General features: G+C 41.0%; 2 protein-coding genes across 2 annotated transcripts; one reads left to right on the forward strand and one right to left on the reverse strand.

Moving 5' to 3' along the window:
- Positions 1-562: 562 nt before the first annotated feature.
- On the forward strand, positions 563-8,895 carry nme9 (NME/NM23 family member 9). Its single transcript, XM_034134434.1, has 17 exons — positions 563-595; positions 687-744; positions 2,176-2,279; positions 2,379-2,450; positions 2,718-2,834; positions 3,638-3,719; positions 3,846-3,928; positions 4,021-4,113; positions 4,602-4,756; positions 5,042-5,238; positions 5,632-5,776; positions 5,858-5,965; positions 6,497-6,648; positions 6,745-6,889; positions 7,639-7,901; positions 8,103-8,186; positions 8,710-8,895. The coding sequence occupies exons 1-17, from the start codon at positions 563-565 to the stop codon at positions 8,778-8,780; spliced, it is 1,962 nt and encodes a 653-aa protein (XP_033990325.1). The 3' UTR covers positions 8,781-8,895.
- On the reverse strand, positions 8,782-20,295 carry smarcal1 (SWI/SNF related, matrix associated, actin dependent regulator of chromatin, subfamily a-like 1). The gene is made up of 17 exons (XM_034134433.1): positions 19,515-20,295; positions 19,084-19,423; positions 18,322-18,372; positions 17,929-18,189; positions 17,791-17,841; positions 17,505-17,688; positions 17,096-17,246; positions 15,689-15,850; positions 15,526-15,591; positions 14,628-14,768; positions 12,735-12,953; positions 11,715-11,785; positions 11,429-11,531; positions 11,069-11,251; positions 10,284-10,384; positions 9,681-9,777; positions 8,782-9,526 (listed from the first exon to the last, which is right to left on the reverse strand). Exons 1-17 carry the CDS (start codon positions 19,869-19,871, stop codon positions 9,332-9,334), a joined length of 2,733 nt encoding a protein of 910 aa, XP_033990324.1. The 5' UTR covers positions 19,872-20,295; the 3' UTR covers positions 8,782-9,331.
- Positions 20,296-21,165: the final 870 nt, after the last annotated feature.

Raw genomic sequence — 21,165 nt, forward strand, 5'->3', positions numbered from 1 at the left:
GATGTGATCAAAAATACACTTGATATAGTGAGGTAACTTACTGTGGTCTCCCCATGGCCTTCAGCACATTCAAATGATACTATATCCTGTTGAATATGTTATTTAAAAATATAATAATAGGCTATAATAATTTTCAGTTTACAAAGTAGTCTTTGCAAAGAGCATGACACTGCTTATTCAGATACTTTGTATTATGCATGTTATGTTCTGGGGACGCAAACGGAAACGCCCTAGGAACAGCAACGCATTTGAAGAGAGTAGAAGAAGAAGAATTGTAGTTCTAGCTCTCACTCTGACTGCCATGTGTCTTTAAACTAACCAGACTGTTTGGCGATACGAAACCACGACCGGCGTTTGAGTTAAATAATAGCGACAACAACACAAGATAACGATTTTAATGAAGTGCACTTCCATCGAAAAACAGAACTCCCCGGAAGGCTTCGTTGCTTAGCAACCACGGGGCCAAACAAGTGCGAGCAGCAGCTGAGCAGTTGGATTTAGTAATCAGCATAAGCTTTCTAGCATTTCATGTAGATTGAAAACTATAATATTAACTAATCAAATGGCAGGCAAGAAGAAAGAAGCGAGTTTGCAGGTTGGAACACAACATGGCGTCTGTAATGTTGACAAAAGTCAACTAACTTCACGAAGCCCTGATGTTATTTGTTTTTTTTGTATTTTTCCAGGCGTCTGTCACAAACCAAGAGCAGTGGGAAGAGATGCTTGCAACCAAAGGTTTAACAGGTAAGAACTTCAGATCTAACCTGATTGTAGGTCAATTAGTAAAGCACATTTAATCAACACACTTTGACAAAAGTGATTTACAAAAAGATTGGATAAGCAAAGCAGGCATGATCAAGTAGTGATACTGACATGAACTATACAATATAAGTAAATTAATAAAAGCTTAACATGTATTGATAAAACCATAAGAAACCATGAAAAAGAGGATGTGATCAGGCATGTCTTTATAAGGATTGAATAGAGGCTAAGGATCTAAGGACATAATTGTTAGCTGCAAACTATTCCACAGATTAAGGCCAACAATGGATGAACTGGCACTGGGTTCACAGTTAACCTGGTGTCAGTCCATGCAGGGCTTCAAAAACCATACCACCATAAATCTCCCACATGCAGTTCGGGGGAACTCCAAATGTGTTTTTTCTTAGCATTGGCCACTCATCCATAAAGCCAAGCTCTGTGAAGTTTACAGCTAAAAAGTTGTCCTATGGACAGATACTCCAATTTCCACTTTAATAGTTTCAGCTCCTTCAGGGTTATCTTTTGTCTCTTTGTTGCTTCTCTGATTAAAGCGCTCCTTGCATGGTCCCTTGGTATTGGTCCTATCTTAAAATGACTAATACAGTTGTGGTGGCATATTCTCTCGTTTTATAATAATGGATTTAATGGTGCTTTGTTGGATCAGGTGTCAGATCCTGTTGCACTAATAATGTGGCTTCTTTTGTAAAGGGGGTAATGTTCCCAATGCTCTTCAATTTTTTTGAATATTTGAAAACAAGACTGCTTCGTGTTGGTCAATTTCTTACAATCCAAGTAAAAATCCATTATAATTCCCAGTTCTAAATCAACAAAATGACAAAAACGCCTAGGGGAGTGAGTGCTTTTTCAAGGTACTGTAATCAGCAAACTCATTAGTATTCCTACCCCCAACCAATTGTGTCATCCATCCCTTACACGCAAAGCCACTCAATCACATAGATGACCCAGATCATCCACTCTACCAGAACTTTACCCCCTTTTCTCTGGACACAGATTCCCATGTGCAGGAAGGCCCATTTTGACAAGAGGTTTGTAACTACAGTAAAACGATCATAAAATACGTAACCTTCGCATAAGTTATAAGTAAACCAGTCTGTAGTATGTCAGTTTAAGTCCATCTTCGTATCTATCTGTATAATGTTTTAGAAGTCTGTGTCTCGGGGACAGATGACAACTTGTCCATTTAAAAAAAATCTTAAAAATCAATTCAGCATACACTGGTAACAAGTGAAAAATAAATGTGAATGGTGACTGTCATGAGTTGAATTTATTGTATGTTGCTGCCACACTGTGTTCACTGGGAAAACTGCAGTTTGAATGCTTGCACCAGTCCACTCACCCTCAATCACACACTTTATATAGACTGTCAATGCTCACACACTGTGTCTGTTCCAGTTGTAGATGTGTACCAACAGTGGTGCGGCCCCTGTCGAGCTGTGGTTAGTCTCTTACGGAAAATAAAGAACGAACTGGCTGATGACCTATTGCATTTTGCCACAGTAAGTTCTAATTAAATATATAATGTGAACAATTTAAATTTCAAAAGAAGAGGAGCCGCCTTAAACATGTTTTTTTGTGTTTGTGTTCGTGTGGTGCAGGCCGAGGCAGACAGCATTGACACTTTGGAGAAGTATCGAGGGAAATGCGAGCCCACCTTCCTCTTCTATGGGGTGTGTGTGTGTGTGTGTGGTATATATACTGTGTTTGCCTGCTTGTATAGTAAATGTTTGTTTCCATGCTGTGCTTCCTTTGTATAAAATGTTCTTTCTCAAGTTATTCAAGTTTATTTCCTGTCTATATTTATTTTTACATATCCTGTGTATTATCTTTTCATAGTTTGTCTTATTCCTGAGCCTGCTTACATGGACCTAAAGTATTTAAAGCATTCCAATATGTTATCACTTGTTTAGTTGAATTGGATTGTGTTGAATGAACAGGGTGGGGAGCTGGTGGCGGTGCTGCGAGGGGCCAACGCTCCTCTGCTTCAGAGGATAATTGTGGAGGAACTGGCCAAGGAGAAATTGGTCCTGGAGACAGGTGTTGAACGCAAAGGGGTGAGCAGTAAAATACATAAACATACTTCAATGCAGACATGCCAATTTAGGAAAAGCATGTTGACTTTAATTCTAGGGAAGTATCCCAGTCAGCCATGACAATTTGGAGGTCTTTAAACTTAACGAGCTAGACAAAATCAATATTTTTTTATTTACTCCTGTGCTTTTCCTTCCATGACATGTCAAATGTCTTTCTGTTAAAATGACCTTACTCAACAGAGAAACTTAATCAGCAACTGTTAAGACATTTTATTAATTGCGTTGTTTTTTGCCTTTTATTTAAATTTTTAGAACAGATATATATAAAAAAAATTAACACCATGCTACAAACAGAAGCAACAGAAAAACACTGCAACATAACTGCCGACATTAAATCAGACAAAGAGAAAAAAATATTTTCTATAAATGCAGCTGAATCCATTAGTTTACTGAAATAATCGGTACATTGTTGTGTGTTCATTTACTGCTTTTTTCCCAAATAAAATAATTAGGCTTCAAAGCCAGCTAACACACCCATACCACGGTCTACAGGTCACTTAATGAGTGTTTTGACTTATTGACATTTTCGACTTCTCTCCTGCTATGGGAACCTCTCAAGAAGTCACAGGAACAAGTTGACCCTTGATAAGCTTCCGTTGGTCACAACATTCCCAGGATGCACATTTGTCACTGTTTTCTGCCATTCTTTAGATCAAAATTGTTTGCAGAATAATCAACATTAAAATAATCAATGGCATTGCAGTGTTTGTACACACCCATGTTCAGGGAATAATGTTTTTATTTGGTATTTGTGTGTCCCTCAGGTTACAGATGAAGGTCTGGTGGATGATGAGAAAAAAGACGAGAAGACGCCTGAGCAGTCAGAAGAAGAAGACAGCATAATAGGTACTGTGGAGACGGTATATCCTTATACTGCAAATGTTGTTACCCTGATAATCACGGTTGTTAACCAGCGTCATAATGATTCATCTTTGCATTATCAACCATCACTCAAGCGGTTTTCTCCCGTAGTTCCTGCCAGTAAATCCTACACAGTGGCCATCATAAAACCAGATGCTGTTGCTCACGGCAAGGCAAATGAGCTCATTATGAAGGTACACAGACGGCTCACATTCTGAAAGACAATATTGCCTCAACCTTTCCTGCTGACATTAGTTCATTAACCTGACGTTAATCCCCTGGCTAGATTCAAGACGCTGGGTTCGAGATCCTGGCCCAAGAGGAACGCACGCTGACTGAGGCTGAGGCTCGAGATTTTTACCAGCATAAAGCAGAAGAGGTATGGAGCTAAAAGAGCACATCTCACCCAAACATGAGAGAAAACAGTTGACATAAACACATTCTTTGTGCTTGGCACACTCGTCTGTGTGATTAGTCTGGGCAATTACATTCTGAATAAACATCCTAATGGTAGAGCAGTCACGACCAGTGCAAAAATCATTGCAATTAGTTTGCAATACATCACACTTCCATCTGCATTTCTGCAGTGCTTAAAATAGGTCTGCTGTGTAAGCAGCTTTTTTTTGTGTTGCTTTTTTTGCTTATCGTGCTGTTTGTGATTAGACTAAATGATTCGAGATTCAGAAATACAAAACATGAGGAAAGGGGCTAGTTAAAAAACAATGAACATGAACAAATATTATAATATATTTTTGATCCGCCTTTCTTCATTATTTTTCACCTTGTAAATGTAAGGCCTGATTTAAAAACACTTTCTTTGCCTAACATGTGTGTATTCTCTTGTCTCTGTTGTTATGTGGTTTGTAGGCTTGCTTTGAGGAGTTGGTGCAGTTTATGTCCAGTGGTCCGTCCCACGTTCTGGTTCTCTCTCAGGTTGAGGGCTCAGCTAACGTTGTCCCAGCATGGCGGGAGTACATTGGTCCAGCAGACATAGAGGAAGCCAGGAGGGAAAAACCAGAAAGGTTAGTTGCTGGAAATTATACTTCATTCACAAAAAGAGTTAAAACTGTAAGATCTGGTATGATAAGATCATCCTTCAGTATTTGTAAAGAAGAGCATTTGTGTATTCACACGGTTGATTGCAACAGTGTGAAACGATCTCAGCCTTAAGGCGGGTAAAGCAAATGAACAGCACATTCTCGCATGCTCCGTCACACACACCCAAACATTATGCTTCTCTCTGGTTGAGCACCAGCCGAGCAACCATCTGCTCTCCTCTCCTTTCCCCCCCCCCTGGCTTCCTGCAGCTTGCGGGCACAATACGGCACACAGACACTGTTCAACGCCGTGCACGGCAGTGAGGACATCGACCAGGCCAGCAGGGAGCTCGCCTTCTTCTTCCCCAACTTTAGGACGGCCTCAGCAACGGAGCAGGATGGGGAGGAAGAGCGTGTGGAGAGGACACTGGCTCTTATCCGGCCTGACGTTGCCAGAGAAAAAAGAGGTGGGGTCGGGGCCAAACGCAAACACAAGTTCACACGTATGCGAACGCAGATACACACGCATAAAGATGGTTCATAGTGAAATGGTGGGACTGCTTATTGAGTTCCACATCAAAAGGTGTTGAATGAAACATCTGCAGCTCCAGATTCTTTCATTGAATGATCACTATTGGTTATTTACATTATTTTAAAATAAAAATATGCCAGTTTATACACCTAGCTAAAACTAATGCAGTTTAATACAATACAATAACAAACTGCTAACAAAGGTAATCTGCTCAAACTGTTTCAAAGAAAACATTCATGATTGTAGGATTTATTGTATGACTGCAGTAGCCAGATGTCTCTACCTAAACCGGCAAATGATTGTGTCTTTTATTTTTACAATTCTGCAGAGGAGATCTTGGCTCATATCCATAAGTCAGGCTTCACCGTGGCTCTCCAAAGAGATGTGCTGTTGACAGAGGAGCAGGTCAGACAGTTTTACTTCCAACACGTTGAGGAGGACTATTTTCCTGCACTGCTCCGAAGCATGACCAGGTAACAAACATATGCTCTAAACAACATTCTAAAGAGTAGTATGTTGCTCCAGATATGCATTTAACAGGTGTGTATTTACAGTGGGCCGGTGCTAGCTTTGGCTCTGGCCAGAACGGGAGCTGTCTATCTCTGGAAGAACATTCTTGGTCCCTCTGACGTTCATGAAGCCAAAGATGAAAATCCTGAATGGTGAGTGATGTGAGGCTCTACTCATTTACACACTTCAATGAGTCATGAACTCGCTGTGGAAACATTACTAATAGAGTTCTCATTTTTTAATGGATCTGACAGCTATTTAGGAAGAACCCTGTATTTCTTTTGACCTCTTTTTAACCTCGTCAGGTTTTTTCAGGTTATTTAAATCACTAGTGTAATAATAGACAGAAAAGGCTTGCCATTCTACAATCACGCAGGAGGAATTCAACAATAACAGTTTCTCTTCTGACAGTAGTACAGCCAAAGGCAAAGACACATTTGTTGTAATCTCTTTCTGCCTGCAATGCACCATGTTCACTCCAGTTTCTGCCATTTCTTGGAAGGCAATCTTAAAAATTGGGGAAACCACTAGTTGAAGTAGAAGCAGACAAGGCAGGCTGAAGAAAAGTACAAGAAAGCACATAACGTAGTCCAAAAAGAATTCCATGAAACCCTCAAATAAGAGCTATTAGATATTGATGGTAGCTCCCTGCAGAGCTGACTTCTGTATCCCTCCTCCCGCAGTCTAAGGGCTCAGTTTGCTGTGAAGAACGAGCCCATCAACCAGCTGCATGGCAGCGAGAGCCTGGAAGCGGCCGAACAAGAGATTAACTTCTTCTTCCCTAAACAGAAAACTCTAGCAGTCATCAAACCTGATGCAATGGAGGAACACAGAGGTACCTTTGGGCCATCAAGAAACAATATCAAATGTACTCGTGTTGTTAAAATGTGCATGAATAATGAATATTACATTTTCTATTGACTCTTAACAGATAACATTTTGCAGGAGATCAGGGGCAGCGGTTTCTCTGTAACGCAGCTGAAGGAGGCGGTGATGTCGAGGGACATGGCTGAGGAGTTTTACAAAGAGCAGAGAGAGAAGCCTTTCTTTAAACAACTGGTGGAGTTCATGTGTCGGTAAGTTTGTACCCGAACACAGTAAAAAGAAAAGAGCAGAGGGACCACAGCAAACCCGCCCTCATTCTGTTGCTTCTGGAAGTTTTAACAGTCATGTTGGCTGCTTCAAATCGAGGCAGCCTCAGGCCAGTTGCTATGAAGTCCGTCTCAATTTCCATTCCGCCCCGATAGCTCTGTTCACTTGGCTGTTACAAAACTGCTCGGTTACAAAGTGCAGAGAGATATGTGCAGCTGGGCAGTTCAGAAAAACACCTTTACTGTCTCTACCCCTCAATGTTAGCTCAGGTTTAGCCTCATTTTTGTTTCATATTCTAGCCTAGGGGTGGCCTACATGTCTAGCAATATATTTACCTGCAATTCTCCAAATGTATTCACACTGGGGAATGCAGCTTTTTGTAACAGTAATTTCATTGTTCTACAAATTAATTTCGGCGTAGAAATTGTGGTTTGTTGTTTTTTTCATATAACAAAGAGCACACTAAGTTGATAGCCCAAACATAAATAATAAAAAGGTGCAAAGCTCTTTCACCTCTTAGTTTGAAAGTGTTGCATTGACATTGAAAAGTTAAGGTTCTTCAGTCAAAAAGCATGTGTCAGCATTCACTCTCATATAAACTAGCCCAGCATGTAAAACAATCCATCACGACAGCACAGTCCTCTGAATGCATAATCAGGCTTCACCAGGAAACAGGTAAAAGAACAGAATTGACACAACATTTGGTCTGTTTTCCTTTCATGGCTTGTTTCAGGGGGCCCTGTTTGATGCTTGTACTCACCAAGGAAAATGCAGTGGAGGAGTGGAGGGCCATAATGGGCCCCACAGACCCAGAACAAGCGAAGGAAACATCCCCAGACTCTCTGAGGGCGCGCTTTGCCTCCGACATCCTCCACAACTCGGTCCACGGCTCCTCCAATGAGCAGCATGCAGAGGAGAAGATCCGTTTTATCTTCGGTGACATCTGCTCTGACGCAGAGCTCACCGCTGATGGAGGGACTAACACGATCACTTCAGGTAATCATATGATGTGTGTGACAGTCTCTTCCATCTGGCACACCATCTGCCTACAAATAAACAGCAGCACTTCACAGTTTGTTTCCTGTTGCCTTTTATACACCCTTTTTGCTAGAAACGATATTTCACCCAGCTATATTTCCTATCATTGAAAAGAAAATGGTTGAAACCTGAGACTTGAAATAGATACATTTTTTGCAGAGAAAGAGCAAGACAATTCTTCAGATGAAAACACAGGAATGTCCAGATCTTCCACTGAAGAAATGTCTGATAACCATCATGAAGGTATAAAGTTGTTCCAATTTTAAGAGCTTGATCCTTCGAAGTCCGTATCTCAGCTATGTCAACATTAAAGATGCTACACTAGAGGGGAAATTCTGGAAAACATTGCTAAAATTGAATTTGGAGGCGAGACATTTGCCAGACTTCTGTGTGTTGGATGGGAGGGTGCAGTCATTAATAACATTGTCAGGAGTCTGAGTAGCCAGCAAATAGATAAGTCTCTTAATAATGAAAATTCAGATTGCTTCCAGTAGCAAGAGGCCTCTCTTCAGATACAGATAAATGAGGCCATTGATCTTCATAATGTCCCGAACATCAGCTGGCACGGAGTTGTAAAACTGCGTCTAGAGAGAAGTAAATCATGACGGCTGCATTGTGGAGGATCATTTAAATTGGACTGTGTATATCTTCTCATGATGCCATTAGGTTTGTGTCCAATGGCTGAGGAATGGGAACATTACTATTAATTATTGTCTTAGTGGTTACATTTAGATAACTTGAGCTAATGTTCCTCTGTGATTTACAGGTGACCAACATAATTCAGATCCCTGCAGCCCACAGAGAGAAGGGAGTGACGATCCGGAGCAGGGAAACTGAATCCATCCTAGTTTCGCTTTTATTGTGGGGCTGATTCTGTAACATAATGGTGAAACACAAAATCTGTCACTATGAATCATGAAATATACAATAAGACGTGACATGTACAAACTTTAGGTGATGGATCTATAATAAAGTGACCATGTATTCCTTTGCCAGTTAAAAAAGGTAGTACTTTTTTTCAATAGCCTTTAGCTCAATCAAGACTATACTGTACATCCATCTTAGATTGCCGACATTGAACCGTCTGTATACATTTTTACTTCTACGATGCAGGCTTGAATTTGTTCCCTGTTTAAAGCTTAATGATGAGAAGATCAGTTGAGAAAAAACGTACTCTTAAGAAATTAACTCTGTATGGATGTCGAGAATATCAAGTTAAAAGTTGTTACACATTTATTAATTATTTTCTCATTTGTCAAAAATATATATAAGTTTGTTCAGTTATTTTACATCTTTTACAAAAAGTAGCTCTGAAAAGTCATGATAGGCTTAACACAAGTTGTTTAAAAAGTCCAAACAAAATGATGTTAATAGGGAGAGTTTCAGAGTCATCTGCTGAAGTGGTCTTTGATGCTCCTCTTGCTGGGGTTCTGTCCAGCCACGCCGTGATGTTGAGCAGAACTGTTTTCAGGCGGGGCGGCGTCCCAGTCGTCTGCAGCCTCCAGTAAGAGGGCATCGTCCATCTCGTCTCCCGCAGTGAAAGACCTCTGGAACATCTCCATGATGCTCCTCTGGTTAGGGTCCTGAACAAATCCAAACTATCCGGTCACTAAATCCACTGACACCATTTTAATCTAGCTAGGTAAGCTCTGTTGTACTGTGTCGTAAATATGTTAATGCTATTTAAAAACTGTGAACAGGATTATACATTTTGTTCTATACGGATGCAGAGCTTACCTTAGAGTGGAAGCTGGCGATTACTGCTTTGTCAGAGAGGTTTGACTCAGACAATCCCACTTGCTCCAAGACATTCATTTTCTGCTGGATCATTGGCCTGGATCAATAAAGATATACATTCTTATAAAAGAGCAGGAACAATAAATGCACTCCTTGTCACAATATGTGTGTCAGACAATCAACGCTGCCTTGAGCCCTTGCCTAAATGATACAAACATGGGTTAATGATTAGAGGTAACTGGGTTATTTATTTTGTTAAAGTTTCAGCTATTCTGTTAACAGTTCTGTCATCAGATTATTTAATACGATTTGTTAAAAACATTGTTGTTTCTTTTGATGTGAAATATTATGTATTTAATTTAAATAAAAAGCAATGTTAGTTTTGTTCACAATTTGTTTAGTTAGTTTACCTTATTCTTTTCTCCAAAATAACCGATAAAAGTACCGTTAAAAGACCGGATCGATAAGCGGTATCGATAAAAGTAGTAGTACCGTTAAAACCTTAACGATACCCATCCCTACGAATATGTGAGGAAAAGGACTTTAAAACACATATTTCTAATCAGTTTAATTGGGTCTCACTGCCCACTGATCGACACATACCACATGTGATCATCAGCTGTTCCCTTGGCAACCAGGTAGTGAATGTTCACATTGCTGGTCTGTCCAATACGGTGCACCCTGTCCTCTGCTTGCACGAGAGCCTGCAGGGGGGGAAAAGCAATTGCAATCTTATTATTACCAGATCTTTATTCAGGTTTAGGTTGACTACTGCTCTGCATACAGGAAGAAGTCAATAAAATGAGTCATTAGGCGCTTTCACACCGGAGTACTTTTCCCCGTACTTTTCCCTTTTAGTTCCGAACTTCGGATAGTTCCAGAGATTTTGCGTTCACACCAAAGAGAACTTAGTGCTGGGAACTAAGTACGGCAAAAGTACTTGGTGTGAAAGCGGCTCTTGTTCAGGCAAAAAGCCGCCAACAGCTGAAAATGAAAGATGTGGTAACTTATGCAGAGGTCAGGCTGAGTACAATAATGAAATTGTTTGAATGGAGGTTTTTATATGGATTTGTCCCCCCTTTGCTGCCCAATTTTAGAAATCCCCATTGGACGGTACTGCCATTTGTTGTCACTGCAAACTGTTGGCATGAAAAGGGACTGGGACATTTCTTTATTGGCTGGAAGAAAAGCCACGTAAAATTCAGTTTTTTCAACCACTTCTTCTCTGTCTGTCATTTTTGGGAGATACTTCAAAAGCTAAGCTTCTGTTGATGGAAAGAAGATACAAAAATAGAGTTGAAAAGGAAAATACTACAAAATAAAATGCAATCATAATAAAATAGTCACATTGAGTGCACAGTATGTTGTAGTATTAACTTGTTGCTTACCCCCGGGTTCCAGAAAAGCTCAGCGAAGACCACCAGGTCGGCGGCGTGCAGCGTGAGGCCCATGTTGGCTGCAGTGATGGACAGAACAGCCACGCAGGTCTGAGTGGAGCTCTGAAACCGATTACACAGCAGCTGCCGATCAGCAGAGGGTGTGGAGCCGTCAATACGGATAAAACTCACATTCTATAGGAAGAGATTAAAAGCAAACCAGCACAAATCAACAACAAGAATGAACAACCCTTGTATATTAAGGTCATAGTAGTAGTATTACTAAGCTCAAATGTGCTGCCCACTCTTGTTCCCCGCAGCTACTCTCTCTTTCATACTAAGCTTTTGTGCGTATCCAAACATCTGACTCACCTTTTTTCCCAGTTCGCTGCTGATATGATCCAGGACTAACTTATGATGGGCGAACACAAGAAACTTTTCCCTCCCACACTCCAGCATGTCTGTGATGTACTCCCTGGCAGTGACAGACACAAAAAAACTCAGTTTCACAGAAAGCAGTTAAATATTTAGTCCTCAAGTGAAAACTCTTTAAGATATCTCCAAAACCAGCGCGATCACAATGGCCTGACAAAAGACTCCGATTCATTTTACATTTAAGCTGATTTGATTTAGTGACTGTTAGAGGGTCTGCTCTTACATAATGGCTTGCAGCTTGGCTTCAGCTGTGTGGTTATAAAAGACAAGGAGGGCTTCCTTCTCTTCCTTCTTCTGAAAAAAGAGATAAGAGCAGCACAAGATAAGAACTGACAGTAGATTCTGACTGATGATCTGATGAGACTGCCATTACTCTGAGGAGCAGTGTGATAATAAAGAATCACGCTAAGCGACTCAGTGTCAAGATATTCCTAAAATAAGACTTGCTGGGGTAATCTGGGTCAGTTTGAAAAGCTCTCGTTTGTGTCCCGGCCTGAAAAGGACTCCCTCAGTGAACCAATTCATGGAACTTTCTTGGGCTTAACAACCATTTTGAAAAGTTCTTTTTGGCTATGATGACTTTTTTTAATCACAACGATTACATTTCAAGTAGAACAAACCTTTTATTTTTTCTCTTATTACATTTTATCAACAGGTTTGGGTTTTGAATACTTTGGCATTTAAAAATCCTCCCGTATAGATGAAGAATCCTCCATTACTCTAAGTCCAACAGAATTTTTCCCCGTCTTTTTTTCGAACATAATTCAGGGTTGTATTTCTGACAAACTGATGTATTTGTCAGGATTTTACGTATTTCTTGCAATTCTTACCGTTTTTGGAAGGTTTGATTGAAGATGTGAGAATTGTAATTTCCCTACACGATCTCTTACAAGGCACAATGAGTAGGATTTAAAAACAAAACAGTGTAGACTCAAACAAAATCCCTCTCTGCTGAAGATACTGCTTCTGAAGAGTGTGTCCTGCTTTTATTGTTCTCTTTTTCTATAAAAAATGTGGACACGGCGTGAAACATGGCAAATATAGAGAATAATCTTGATCCGAACAGAGAGAATCTGGTGTTGGTTTTCACACTCGGGGAAGAGAGTTAAGTTTGAATGTTTAGTTTACAATCTGCAACCAGAAAGCCTACATTTTGACTTAAGGTTTGTGAACAATTCAAAAACTTGAAATGATGTGACTTGATGAGTTTTCTCAAGGACTATGAGAAACATTGTTAACTTACATTGCGCTGTTGATTGGCCAACTGGTTGGCAGCAGCTGACAGAGCGGCTTTTATGCGGCCGTTGACACCCTCTATTGTCACCGTGACAACCTTGCGTTGTTTAGCAGGAAGCTGAGAGAGGACTTCGCTTTTGAGCCGGCGTAACATCAAACACTCCTCCAGCAACAGCTTCAACTCTCCCAGGTTAGAGGAGCCCGAGTAGTCCCACCCCCAAGTCGACTGGGACAGAGAGGGAGAGCGGAGAGGAAATGGATAACAGAATATATGATGGTGGAAGGAGGGAACGCAGATAAAAGATATGAGGAGAATTTGACAGAAGAACCTCAAGAGTATTTAGACAGAAAGTCAAGGCAGAGACTAACTAGAAGTCATAGAAATAAAAGTAATATCTCCAGAGTCTCCATCGAGATGCGAGAGCCATGTTGTGCCTCTTCATGGAGGAATAACTGGTATTTTCCAGAGCAGGGAAAATCTCCACAATCTACAAAATGAGTCATAAGGACCAAATGAAAGGGTGTAATTGGCCTTTAATCATGTAGCGTGCTTCCTATTTCCACGGAATAAAAATAATTAAGAAGATTAAGTGGCAAGGGCAGAAAAACAAAAGAGGAGTGGATACAAAATAAATCAGAGCAGAGGAATCTGAACACCTGAAAAACAGTTTCAATATATTTACTGTTCACCAATTAACATTAAGACATTACGTTTAAGTGAGTGCACTCATTTCATTTAAACAATCCTGCTCGTCTCATCACACCTGTTAGATTTCCCATCCTAGTGCACTTAGTAGACATCCCATCCTAGCAGCTACAGCCTATACGTTTGAGTAAAGCAAATATTTACTAAACCCACACCTGAATAGGGATGGGTACCGAGCCCCGGTATTAAACGGGCCCCGGGGCTGAATTATTAAAGACCGTGGTACCGTTAAGGTCCAACGTTATCGGTCTTTTTATCGGTACTGGAGACATGTAAAAAAGATATGTTATATGTATTATGCTACATAAACATTATATTGCAGTTTTAGTGTCGCCAACTCGGTTTCTAATACGCAAAAAGACAGCAAAATGCGTCTGATTATTTTTAGTATTTTCGATCTTTCCAATCCAGATGAGAGATCTCTCTCCCCTGTCTGTGTGCGAGGGGGCGGGGCAGTTTACACACACGCAGCTGCTACATGCAGCAACACACACACACGGAGGAGATGGCGGAGAGAACTCGCTCCGAGGTGTGGTTAAACTTTACCCGTCTCGATGTGGACAATGCTCGTTACCAAAAGTGCAATAAGAGTTTAGCATGTCAGGGCGGTAACACGAGCAATTTGTCGAAACATTTAGCAAAAGTGCACCACATCCAGACGGAGAAATGCACCGTTTTCGACTGTCTTTCTAGTAGCTCTGTAGCCCCATCCACGAGTAACTTTTCCACGTCAGGTATGTTATGTATGCTAGCAGCAACACACAGAGTTAACTCAATTATACAAACATGGGTTAATGATTAGAGGGAACTGGGTTATTTATTTTGTTAAAGTTTCAGCTATTCTGTTTACAATTCTGTCATCAGATTATTTATTACGATTTGTTAAAACATTGTTGTTTCTTTTGATGTGAAATATTATATATATGTATTTAATTTAAATAAAAAGCAATGTTAGTTTTGTTCACAATTTGTTTAGTTAGTTTACCTTGTTTTTTTCTCCAAAAGAAAAAAAAAGTACCGTTAAAAGACCGGATCGATAAGCGGTATCGATAAAAGTAGTAGTACCGTTAAAACCTTAACGATAACCATCCCTACACCTGAAGCCTTATGTTTTCTGAGATGTACCGGAATTACAGCTCAACAGCAGTCAGCATCACAGTTGGACAGACAAAGATGTTTTAAGGCTTTAGCTACCTGTGCAGCAGCGCAGTAGCGCATGCCGAACTCATGGAAGCGAGGGAACAGTGTGGGTTTGACGGCCAGGATCTGTGTGTAGAGCTCAGAGGGTCTGGACATGGCGGGGGTGCCGGACAGAAGCATCACTCTCTTCGCTGCCTGAGGAAGAACAAACAACTCTGATCAGATCAATGGAGGAGGAAATCCAGCTGACAAGGTAAGAAATAAAATCCAACCATGAGCCAAGCGCAGCAATGTGTCTGCTCCAGCTGGTTTGTGGATCAATGTAATCAGGTGAAATAGATGATACACCACATATGCAACGCAATGATTTATATCCCGTCATCTCTTGATAAAGGACAGGAATCTCATAAGAACCTGTGGCCGAAAATCTGGTATGTAGCAACTGGTTATTCAATATTTTGGAAATTGTGAAGTGTGTGGACGGCTTGAAGTTGAAATACTCAGCCCAAAAATAGATGAAGACCATGTAAAAAGTATTTTTTCTCATTGGTTTCAAAGTGAATTTATCTTGTGTGAAAAAGGATTTATTTCATTATAATAGTTTCAATATTGTGTTGTCAGTATTTGTAGCAAAGACAATGTTTACCCTGGGACAGATTGTGTGTTTTCCCTTTAAATATTGGTTTAGTTCCACTCCTCCTGTAACGGCTGGCTCCAGCCTCTTTTGGTTCAGGCTAAAGAATAATAGTTATCTGAAGTTATAAAATCCTAGATCTGGATTCCCTGTAAATCTTGGTTTTGTTTTGTGTGTTTAAAATAAATAAAACACACAATTATAACATCTGATTTGAGACTTAATGTTAAGAGGGCCTCTCTAGGTTTAACCGGGCACATTTTCCCTCAGTTTTCAATCAAAAAGATCATTCCAATAAAACAGAAAGACAATGCGCACCTTCAGCAGAGGCAAGGCTGCTTTACACCGAGCAGTCTTCATGTTCTTCAGAAAGTGACTCTCATCCTGCACAGAATGACAACATAAGATATTTTGTTTAAAACATACAGTCATTATTTTGTAATGCTTAAGGTGAGCCATTTCTAAACACTGCAAAGCTCACCATGATGAGAATATTGAAGGTGGTTGCTAGCTGCTGCTTGTCGATCCGGCTCAACAGGTCGTAGCTGACGATGTTGACCAAACCAGCGTGAAGATTTTCTTTGGCCTTCACCACCACGTTGATGCTGTCAGGACTCAGGGAGGGGAGCCAGCGTCTGAAGGCCTGCAGGCAGAGACACTCATGTCACAGCCGCAGTGAAACAACAGAATAACACAGAACTAGCTCTACTTTATCCCCGACCACTGGGAATAAGTCAGACTCTGACATTTGACACCATAGAAACATTCATAATCATTTTGTAACTGACAGCTGGTTTGAATGATACTAACCACCAATAATTCACAAACTGATATCACAGCCTTTCCAATTAAAAAATAACCAATTATGTCGTTAAGAAAAAATCCCCTGTGGCCCAAATCTTTCTGACAGTTCATCTACTTCCTCTCCATGCGCCTGTCAACCTGGCTTACACTCACTAAGTTATAGCTCCCATGTTTTGCAGTAGATGTTGCCAAAGACTAACAGTGGAGATAAGAGCCAAGCCAGACAGAGTAAATTCCCTTTAATGGGCCGGCTTCCGGTAACTAAACCCCCTCTGCGATTCCAACTCCTGATTGGGAGACTGTGTTTGATCCAAGATATCTATTTAGAGAGCAGACAGTTTTGTCTTGTCAATAGACAGAAGGCCAAAGTAAAGCTCTGCTCAAAATGTGCCGCTAGTGGCAGGTTGGTAATGCTGCTGTGAGTTAAGCAGAGAATAGAAACTACAGAAGATGAGAAACATACCAGAGAAAAGGGGACACATGAAATTAGGTAGAAACCATTGAAACTATGGAAGGAAAACAGTGACAAAAAGACACTAACATTCAAGGAAGTGTGACCAGTCTAACTTTCTAATGTATTATATCAAATAAGGGGGAAATACCTAAAAGTCCACCTAAAATACTATAGTTATATAGATATGGTACAAGCTATATTAGCAAAATCCAGGGAAGCAAATCTTTATGATTAATAATGGCCAAATGAATACGCTATTTAAGCATATCTTCTATAAATCAATTCCTTCACAATCCAAATTATCACCTGCAACTATGAGAGAAGAAAATGGATGCGAAGAATTCAATACTGCCATCTGCCCTACTGAAGATAAAGTACTTAACAGCGTCAAGCAGTCCTTGGGGAACAGTATGAACATTCCTAGAATGCAGATGATGAGATTTAAGCAGCGATACAATGTGTAAGGCAACACATTTGTCAAAGGAGGCCAGGAGAATATCATTAAGACGATAACTGTTGAATTAATTCAGACCGATAATGACACAATTAAATCGAAACAAAGTGATAACCTCTGACACTTACTAAGCCATTTTCTCTTTTAAAGCTCACTCTGCAGAATGTTTTTTTTACCTCGGCCCAGGTGAATCGCACAGAGGAGGGAGCCACCACCAGCAGAGGCCACTCATTCCTGTAGTAAGCAGCTATGCAGATGGCCTGCACCGTCTTCCCCAGGCCCATGTCATCCGCCAGGAGGAGGCGGCCTTGTTTAGACACTGCAAAACTACAGGGACACAAGGAAATGCTCAAATTAAAAGCTACAGCAGCAGTGAGTGGAAGTAAAACTGATCCAGACCATTATCTCATCTATTATCATACTGTATCTGAAAAAAAGTCACGGAGGAATGGCATAGAAATATTGGCTTTTATCAAAGGTTTTTCACTTTGTATGCACAATACTGAGCCCATTTTAGATGAATAGCAATCTCTTGGTATTGATTTATTGCAAAAAGAGCACTGATTGCATTCCAAAGGCACCTACTTGACTCCTTCCCTCTGGAAGGGCATAAGGCTGCAGGTGAGCGAGGGGTCGATGCTGGAGAGGTCGGCCTCAGGGACGTCTAAAGACCTGGCTTCTGTCCCATCAAACCTGGCAGAGAAAGCCTGGACTATTGCCCTGGGCAGAGGCTCCACCTCCACTGCTGCTATCCCACTGAGGACATCCACTGGGTATGGAACACAGCACGGTCAGACAAGATGGCAAATGTACCAGAGACAGCAGGACCACAGAGGGAAAGAGGCTAAATAAAGCAAATGTTGACACTCACAGAGTCTCTTGTAGTCTGCAAGGGAAAAACTCCACTTTTTTGTTTTCAAGTCTGCCACACAACAACATAAATAACAAGTCAGTATCACACAAATTCACCATTATTCAATTATATTAAATGCATAGGTTCACTGTTTACCATAGCTCTTTGTTGGCATCTGCTTGCATGCTGCAATGACGTCCACATGGTAACCGATGTCGACCTCAAACTTTGTCGGGGACACCAGGACGCACTGGCCCTGCACTGTGGCCCCAGGTTTCTGCCAGCCCTTACACAGCTTCAGCAGCGCCCCCAGTGCTGCCCCGTCACAGGCTGCGCTGGTGGCTGCCACTACGTCCAACGCCTCCATTCCCTCCAGAGGCCGCAAAGACACAGAAGCCACGGCAGCAGCTTCCTCCACTGCAATACAGGGTAAAGAAAAGAGAGGGGATGTAGCAGCAGCCTGAAGAAAACCAATACTCTCATGCCTTTAATGTAGGCTAATGGGAAAATAAGGAGTGCATCAAATGATTATTTCCCTGATGTTCATACTTAGCACTCGATAGTCCTCCAGACTGAAGTTCCACATCTTTGTGGCTGGGTCTAATGCAGAAGATAAGACTTTATTATAAGACAGTGCAGACATTGAAATGAACATACCAAACCAGGCATATGGTACAAATAACTACATTTTGAAATGTGGTATTTTTATCTAGAAAACTGTTACTGGTTAGTATGAAAGATTTCAGGACGTGGTTTCTTTAGCAGAGGAAAGCTCTGAAACAATGGCCAGATTTATTTATATAGTGGTGAGTTCAGTCATTGGTTATTTTGCCTTGCAGGAGAGGTTGTCCTGATTGTGTGTTTAGATAGTGAATTGTGGCAGTAGAGCTGGGTATTATTTGAAAATTGCAACACCTGCTGCTAACACAAAACATTAAGTCATCACTCAGGTTTGATACACAGACCTATTTGGTGCATAACTAACATCATCATCATACCGCCTTGTTTATTTCTGTATGAGGCATATGAAATATATAAATCAGCCTGAGAAAGTCTTACAAAAAATTGGGCTTATGGTTGAGGGGAACTATGGCCATTTTCAGAATGCATGCCAGTATTTTTATGGTATAAGTCCAAAATACAAATAAACATGAACAACTCTCTCCAATTCAAAACTATAGCGCTAACAATTTGATATGCAATTAAGTGTTAATTCTGCAGTTTGGAAATAGACCCTTATTCCCCCTTTGCTCGGACCATAAAGCTATCGTTGAACAGTCTGCCAGTGTATTTGCCCTGGCAGATACTTACCATAGTTCTTTGATGGGATGGATTTGTAAACGACAATCAGCTGGGCGTGGTAGCCCACTTCTACTCTGAAACGGCCTTCTGTGTGAGCTACACATTTTCCTCTTACAGAGATGGCAGGCTTTTTTGCAGGTACAGCGTTGAAAGTTGATGAGGGGGAGGAAAGCGGTGCCACAGGACTCTGGCTCGGTTTTCTGGTTTGCTTGTAGAAAGGCACAACTGCACCATCAGAGCTGTTGGAGGTTAGGTTTGGTTTGGGATGAGCTGGCTTCACACCAAAGCTTCCTCCAGTAGACAAGACAGGGCTGCTCACATGTTGAGGAAGTGGGTCAATGACTTGTATCTTCAAGGAAAGACAGTACACAGAGTTAGGAAATACTTTGTTATGTTTACTCTAAATAATAAGTGATTGAACATTACAGCACACATCTTACCTGTCTGGTAGATGCAGAGTTAGTATTCTGGTGGATTTTGTTGCCAGAGGTAGATAATAGCTGCTGCTTTGAGCCTTGGTTGAAATTATTTAAGCTCCCAGAGTCTTTTTTGAAGGGCGGAACAAACCGTTTAGGTGCAGAAGCTGAGCTCAGGGTTTCTCTGTGAGGAGCAGCAGCAGGATCAGAGTCGAGTCGACGTTTGGAGGTCTGTACCTGCACTGAAGTACTGGTGGAGTCTGCCGAGGTCTGCTTATTGTCGCTGATAGTCTGTCCAAGTCTTTGTGCTCTTCTCTCCAAAGCTCTGCGTCTGTTTTCATCGATCTTTCGCTGCTGCTCTGTCGTCAGCTGATTAGACATGATGATGGTTTACTTAGCTGCAACTAACGTAAACACACTACTAACGAGGCTCTCAGAGTTAGCCAACACTTTGAATTACCTACAAATACATGATCCATGCAATGAAAGGGCTATCAATACAACTATATCCTAAGAGTTAGTCAACTTTAACCGCAGCCTCCTTTGCTAACGGTACCAGCTAACGTTGCTAGCGGCAGTCAAACTGAGCAACATAAGCTAGACATATGTCGACAGCGGTTAAAGTGAGCACTTATTCGGATATCACATGACAAACAGTGCCATCTAAAGACTGCAAGGATTTAAAAGTGTCTAAGAACGACGCAGGGCGATACATTTGAAGCTAGTTGACATGTTGCTAAAAGTTAGCTGGTTCGAGAAGGGACTGCCGCGCAGGAAGTGACGTAGAAAAACAAGCAGGCACGTGGAGAAGGCGTCGGTTGCTTGGCAGTGTAGAGACAGGAGAGACTTCCAACAGAAGTATATCAATATATTAGCAGGGGTCCCCACACTTTTTCAGCTTGGGAGCTACTTTTAAAATGACCAAGCCCAAATGATCTACATACCCTGCCCAATCTGTGTCGTGAGCGGGTGGACTACACGGCGGATAAACTGTGGCGCGTTTACACTAATTGCGCCGCATAAGCGAATAATAGTGCGCCGCATTTGCGCTTCAGATGAGGAGGTGAGGCCCCCTCATAACAGCATGAACCCGTATGGCACAATACAACTCAGACTGACTTACCTGTACTTCAATCAAGTGGCAAATGCCATAGTAAGGATGGATGATAGGCTAACTTTTAAAAAAATGAAAAAAAATAAAATGTTTTTTTTCTTTTCTTTTTTTTTAAATGCCATGCGATCTACCCACACTACCCTTGCGATCGACGTATTGGGCACCCCTGTATTAGAGGGTTAGATATTGTACTTGAGTCAATGGAGAAGTACCAGAGTGTATGAATACTCTGGTTCAACTACAAGTCCTTCAATTAAAATGTTACTTAAGTAAAAGTAGAAAAGTATTGGCATCAAAATATACTTAAAGTACCAAAAGTAAAAGTAGCCTACTCATGCAGGTTGGCCCATTTCAGGTTCAGTTGAATCCAAATATTGATTGATTAAAGTGTTATCAAAGCTGGTAAAGGTGCAGCTAATTCTACTTACTTTGTATGCTGCAGGTAGCTTGTGAATTGTACTCCATGTTTAACTCAAGTAATTTAAGTGTTGATTATAATCCAAATCTGCTAATTAAAGGGGACCTATCATGCAAAATGCACTTTTGTACGTCTTTTATACA

The sequence above is a fragment of the Trematomus bernacchii genome, unplaced genomic scaffold, assembly GCF_902827165.1.
Source record: "Trematomus bernacchii unplaced genomic scaffold, fTreBer1.1, whole genome shotgun sequence".
Lineage (NCBI taxonomy): Eukaryota > Metazoa > Chordata > Actinopteri > Perciformes > Nototheniidae > Trematomus > Trematomus bernacchii.